This window comes from Papilio machaon, chromosome 18 (genome assembly GCF_912999745.1).
Source record: "Papilio machaon chromosome 18, ilPapMach1.1, whole genome shotgun sequence".
Classification (NCBI taxonomy): Eukaryota; Metazoa; Arthropoda; class Insecta; order Lepidoptera; family Papilionidae; genus Papilio; species Papilio machaon.
The window spans coordinates 7,178,561-7,185,205 of record NC_060003.1 but is presented as its reverse complement, the minus strand read 5'-3'; the positions used below and the strand labels follow the sequence as shown (position 1 = coordinate 7,185,205).

General features: G+C 42.8%; 1 protein-coding gene across 1 annotated transcript; it reads right to left on the bottom strand.

The window, feature by feature from the left end:
* Positions 1 to 275: 275 nt before the first annotated feature.
* Positions 276 to 6,044, bottom strand: LOC106710368 (spidroin-1). The gene is made up of 10 exons (XM_014502387.2): positions 5,915 to 6,044; positions 5,704 to 5,805; positions 5,288 to 5,419; positions 4,852 to 4,872; positions 3,850 to 3,939; positions 2,933 to 3,400; positions 2,795 to 2,833; positions 2,038 to 2,163; positions 1,919 to 1,957; positions 276 to 1,837 (listed from the first exon to the last, which is right to left on the bottom strand). Exons 1-10 carry the CDS (start codon positions 5,973 to 5,975, stop codon positions 315 to 317), a joined length of 2,601 nt encoding a protein of 866 aa, XP_014357873.2. The 5' UTR covers positions 5,976 to 6,044; the 3' UTR covers positions 276 to 314.
* Positions 6,045 to 6,645: the final 601 nt, after the last annotated feature.

The window sequence follows — 6,645 nt, the reverse complement described above, 5'->3', positions numbered from 1 at the left end:
AGCGTGTACATTTGCCAGTTTGCTGAGATTAATATAACTATACACTATCGATACCGAGAAGTTCGCCACGTGTCCATTGAGAGATCCTTTAGAAGTAAGATGACCTGTAAGAAAATAAACATATTTATAAAATAGTTACATCTGAATTTCAGTACAAATATGCTTCTAATTCGCTCCGAAACGGTATTAACTTGATCTTAAAATAAGTTGTGTAAGCTTTCGTCAATTAATTTAACATCCATCAATGAAAAAAGTAAGATATTCCTTATCATAAATATTCTATAAAAATTGTATTATTACTTTACCTTATTAAATTATAGGACGTGCCTCTTTTTTCTTCTCTCTTCGCCACTTTTGTACCCTGCTGCTAATGTTTGGGCTTGAGCCTGTGACTGAGATTGAGAACCACCGAAGCCTGGCCATCCACCTAATTGGTTTTGGGTCTGCGCTTGCGCCTGCGACTGAGCTTCGCTACCGCCGTAGCCTCCGTAGCCCTGCGTCTGCGCTTGGGATTGAGCCTGCGCTTGGGATTCAGCACCGCCCCATCCGCCGTACCCCCCGTAGCCACCCAACGCCGCATTCGTCGCAGCATTCGCTGCTGCATTTGCGTCTCCGCCAGACCAGCCGCCCAGTCCACCGTATGTATTAGTAGCCGCATTCGCTGCTGCGTTAGCATCCGCACTTGACCAGCCACCTATACCTCCGTAACCACCAGTAGCAGCATTCGCTGCAGCATTGGCATCGGTATTTGACCATCCGCCTAAGCCACCGTATCCGCCAGTAGCGGCGTTTGCTGCCGCATTAGCTTCGGCGTCCAACCAACCACCTAAACCGCCATATCCGCTTGTAGCAGCATTTGCTGCAGCGTTGGCGTCAGCACCTGACCAACCACCTATACCTCCATAACCACCAGTAGCGGCGTTCGCTGCGGCATTGGCATCGGCATTCGACCACCCTCCTATTCCACCATATCCGCCAGTAGCGGCGTTCGCTGCGGCATTGGCATCGGCATTCGACCACCCTCCTATTCCACCATATCCGCCAGTAGCGGCGTTCGCTGCGGCATTGGCATCGGCATTCGACCACCCTCCTATTCCACCATATCCGCCAGTGGCAGCGTTCGCTGCGGCGTTGGCATTAGCATCCGACCAGCCGCCGAGTCTATTAAATCCACTTGTAACAGCATTTGACACAGCATTCGCGTCAGCGCTAGATCCACCGTGTCCCCCCCATCCTCCGGTGGCGGCATTAGCTATAGCGTTAGCGTCAGCACTCGAGATGCCACCGTAACCTCCGGTAGCAGCATTGGCCGCGGCGTTGGCGTCAGCGCTAGAAATTCCTCCCGGACCGTATCCTCCCGTCGCGGCGTTCGCGATGGCATTGGCATCTGCACTGGAACTACCGTAACGATCTAATCCTCTAGCTGCTGCGTTTGCAATAGCGTTCGCGTCGGCGCTAGAATAACCACCCAAGCCTCCGTAAACTCCAGATAAAGCATTCGCTATAGCACTAGCATCGGCAGACGAGCCGCCGTAGCCTCCATATCCTCCGGTCGCAGCGTCAGCGGCGGCATTCGCATTGGCGCCAGACCAACCGCCGACTCCTCTTGCCGCGGCATTAGCTATCGCTTCGGCTTGGGCTCGAGAAATTCCCTCACCTATTCCTCCGAATAGGTTTAGTCCAGTGAACGCGTTGGCATTGGCGGCGGCGTTAGCAGACGAATCTCCTATTAATCCATTTGCAATAGCGTTTGCCTGAGCATTGGCATTGGCGTTGGAGCCCCAACCGCCGGCATTGGCTAAAGCGTTAGCATTTGCATTTGCCGAAGACGGTGAACCTGAACAAATTACGTTGGGATGTTAAGCTTTATTTTTAAAAACATATCAGAATTTCCGAAATCCATAGCTTTAAAACTTACGCCATATATCAATTGGCGGCGGCGAGATGTCCTGTGAGCCTAAACATAAAAGTAGGATCAGCGTATTTGATTCAAACACACATTATTCAGAGAAATGTTGTTATTTATTGCAAACTTACTGCAAACAGGATCGTCAGAAGTTTCTATGTAGACGTAGTTGTATTTGACCTTGCAGACATGGATCTTGCACGGGGAGCCAGGCAAACGGAACGGTACCAAAGGTCTTTGGCCGCGACACAGCGGGGCTGTACGACATAAATACAAATTAAAGGGAATTTACAATAATTAACTTCAGTTTCTTGATGATAGCCTAGTAATCGGTGGTATGAAATTGAACATTATGAAACTGTTTATAATTGTTAATAAGAAGGGTCTTTTGAAGTATAGTAAATGAAATTTAAGATAACGCAATTTGTGTGGTTTGCTATCGTCTATTAGCTGATATTAGACCATTGAACCTATAAACCATTAACCTTAGTGAACTACTCGAAATTTCTGAAAGGTGCTGTAATTAGGTAAGATCCTTATCAAAATAAAACGAATGTAAATTAAAAAAACATGAAGCCATAATTGAACCAAATGCTATATATCCTTTATTGACATAATGTATAAAGAACTTTAAATCAAACGTTCCTAACTACATGAAAGCGATTAACTTAAAATAAGCAGAACATTTGTATGTAGGTCCTGCCGCGACATTACCGATAGTTCAGCTCGATTATAGAAATCACTTTATACGCTTCATTTACACCGATAATTTATTTTAATATTCTTCAATAACCTCTAAGAGGTTTGTCGATGTGGTGTAATGAACGAGTACATAGTGCGGCTTCACGTATGAGTCCTTCTAGCTTGTAAAATTATATTTATTCTTACCTACGTAGATTATCACTGGTACGGGGTATATTTTGGTTTCTGAAAAAAAAAAAAAAATACAGTGATCTTTTTTACACCAATGTGTAAAGAACCATTCTTATTGACTTAACAAATTAATAAAATGGTATATTTACTTACGTGTCACTGGTACGGGTACTGGCACTAATCTGTCTTTGCCCGGGATGGTGATATATCTATTAACTGGGTACGGAACTGGTACTGGTGGCGATGGAACCGGTACGGGCACCGGCACGTCTCTCACCGGTCCGGGAACCGGGACGGGGTAAGGTAATTTGATGGGCGGCGACGGCACCGGTATCGGTACAGGAATCTTTCTCTCCGGTCCAGGAATAATTTCGGGTACGGGGTACGGGACCTTTACGATCTTCGGCGGCGACGGCACCGGGTACGGCCTGTTGACCGGGTACGGGACTGGCACTTGCTTCTCATAGGGCACGGGTACAGGTACCGAGGGTCCGCGGATGTAAATCTTCTCCGGCGGCGACGGTACGGGGACCGGTACAGGTACCAAGATGCGTTTACCTGGGACAGGTACGGGCACTGGGTACGGACGCGGGGGCCCAGGGATGACTATCGGGGGTGGGCCTGTAAACAATAGTACATCTTATAACTTGTATACATTTTATCGTGTGAATGTTACATGAAATGTTTTTTCAATTTACTATATTCAGTTCACCTTTGACACTATATTTGTCGAGATTATCAAATAGTAAGTGTTGCGGCGAGCGGCGCGGCGGCGAGCGGCGCGGCAGCTGCGGCCATGTCGCGTCGGAACTAATTTATTTTATTATTCGCATTACTTTGAAATGCACGCTGATGGTTATTACAACCGACCTGAATTTTATTTTATTGTGGGATTAAATCTGCTCGAGTTAAATATTTCATTAATATGCGGCATTTGGTCTTTTTTTGTTTAAAAAAGAAGATAAAATAAAAGAATGAGGCTTGATATGTTGTTTTGTGTAAATATTTCTATAATAAATATTGTAACAAACAAAAATCACATAAGTGTTGTTACTACGATGAAAACTTACATATCGGGTTGGGGTTGGGCCGGGGTACGGGTACCGGCGCGGGTGCGGGGCGCGGCAGGATCCAAGGGCCGTCGTCGATCACGATGGGCGCTACGACACAACATTAAGCACTTTATTCGAACATGTTCAAACCATTTCTTTCATATTTAAAAACAATTATACGCCAGTATATGGAATTATGGCAGTACGCCAATGACTTGTAAGTAAAAAAAAAACATATGAAAAAGCGACCTTGAAATGAGTGAAGATTTTTTTAAATGTCATCTTTTTAAGAGATTCTTCAATTATATTTTCTAATGTTTAATCTGTATGTTATTGTGATAAAAACCGCAGTAGCATTTATACCGGGCCACCCGCAAGCCGCGGTGCAGGACGCCTCTGCGACTGACAGGGCTCTACGCGAACAAGGGATGAACCCATCATCCTACTCTAACCCCCACCACTATTGTGCACTAAGGGATAGAATGTTTAAAACTTTATACTTTGCATAGAATAACTTTAACTTAAACTTTACTGAATGCAGTTTATTATCTTTTAGATAACGTTTAACTATTTTTCCTCATTTACTCTACAAATCTATGGGAGTTCTGAAAGAAACTTTGCGTTTTATTTTGTTACTTGTGAAAACATCTTCACCAAAAGATCGTAAACTCCAACAGTTCTGATACAGATTCAAATATCTCATTTATTAAAGTAAAATTATAAATTAATTAAAAAATTGCTTACTGAAATTTATAAAAAATGTTTACGTTTCCATCAGTATCTTCTAAGAAAAGAAAACTATTACTGCTGAAATGCCGGAATGTGTATACTAATTTAATAGCCCTTTGGGCAACACTTAGATTTTGCGCCTGAATTATAGCAATGACTTGAGCGGCTCATTTGTACGTCTGTATGTCTGGCCTTTGATTAAACTACTTTACATAGAATAAAATATAAGTTTGTTCAAATTTAACTTGTAACCTATCTATTACTATTGTAAATCATGTAAATACTACGTACCTGGTGCTGGTATTGGTGTCGCTGGAAAATGACAAAGTTGTTATTAATTTTACTTAGTTGATCAAATAGTCGTTGTTCTGTTTTTTATTAAATCGGTGGGAATCATTTAAATATACTACTAAAAGGCAATACGACTTCATGCTCCGAAAATTAAACAATACTATTATTTTATTCTAATTCTTAAAATTAGTAATTTGTAAAATGGATTTTAATAACCTGGAATTAAAAATTATGAAACGAAATGAAAAATTAATCACGAACTTTATGACAAAAATTATCGTTACATAAATTCGTTTCCGTAGTACATAGACTCTACTTTGTTACGTTAGGAGGAGGTGTAGTCAGCGGGGTATTGCGGTCGTAAGTTAACATGATCCCGTGGGTATGCTTAACGCATTTCCCTCTGTCAAAAAAGAGGAAGTGTAGTGGTACTCACGGGCAGGGCAGTTACTGCAGCGCGCGCATTTGGGGTACAGGTTGCTGTAGTATGTGAAGCAGCCGCAAATATAGCAGTCGGCCCCCGCACGCACGTAGAACATGTCACCCTCCTGGCTACATCGCTTGTCGCCTAGTAAAAGACATCACACCAGATATATTACACGACAGTCTGGAGCAGTGATTTCCTAAGTTGTCCAAGTAGATACTCTGGGAATCCACCGGCGTTCCGGCAGAGGTGTACGATGGCGGTAATCAAATTATAGTTCACAAATGTAAGAAGAAATTTAACAGGAGTGGTTCACTAAAATAGGTAACTATTTCATTAGAGGCATACGAGAAAATATGGGAAACTCCGGCTTAGACTGTAGAGAAATGGGAGAAATTGACACACACTTAATAAAAGTTAGTTCATACCGAGTGGCTCGGGGTTGTAGATGAGATCTCTGGGAGCGATCAGCTGCGACTCCGCTTTGGCGTAAGCCGACGCGTCAGCCTCCGCGATGCGGTCCTCTGTCGCTGCTCACAGAATAAACAATGTTAGCATCTCTCTCGTTACTATATATTGCGAGCAACTGTAAAGTATCACCTTTTATGATTGAAGCTATAATGAGTGGATAGGTCTTACCTTCAGGCTCGGCGAGGGCGACCGCCAAGCAGCAGCAAATGAAGATTGCCTTTCGCCACATGTTTCCGAAGCAAGGCGTGTTGTGTTCGACCCAGTGAGCGTTGCCCACTGAAGATGCCTTGCTCTCTTCGCCCGCTACTATATAACAGGCATTCTGGTAACGCGTTGATAGCCACGGAGAATCAATTCACTTATTAAAAAGTTTGATAAGTGCTAACCAGGCGTTGCGCACTAAAATCATAGTTCCGTGAAGAATTTGATTAGATATTAATCTTCTTTCAGGATATACATATGTTAACAATATATATTTTATTTACTTATTCGTTTGAAAACTAAAGCATAATTTGTTTCCACACGCTGTTTATTAACTCTATGAAAACATATTCTACTGGCCAAATTTGTTGCAAATCAGATAAACACAAACGAACAAAATTGAACCGGATGCACATTGCACTACCGGCTCTGGCGGAAACAGGCTCACCTACCGTCAGCGGGAATTGTTGCGGCCAGCACCATCTGTCATCTAAGCTTTCGATTTTTTTATAAATAAAAGAGATATACGAGTGAAAACTGAGGAGTAACCTGTATCTTAATAGCGAGACCTCAAATATTTTATTGAAAATGTAGATTAAAATTTCAGTTTTCATTTAATTTCTGAGATCTCTCTCTCTCGATTTCTCGAATGTCAAGTGTTATGCAAAAAAACTTCGACTTATTGAGTCTTCGTCTTA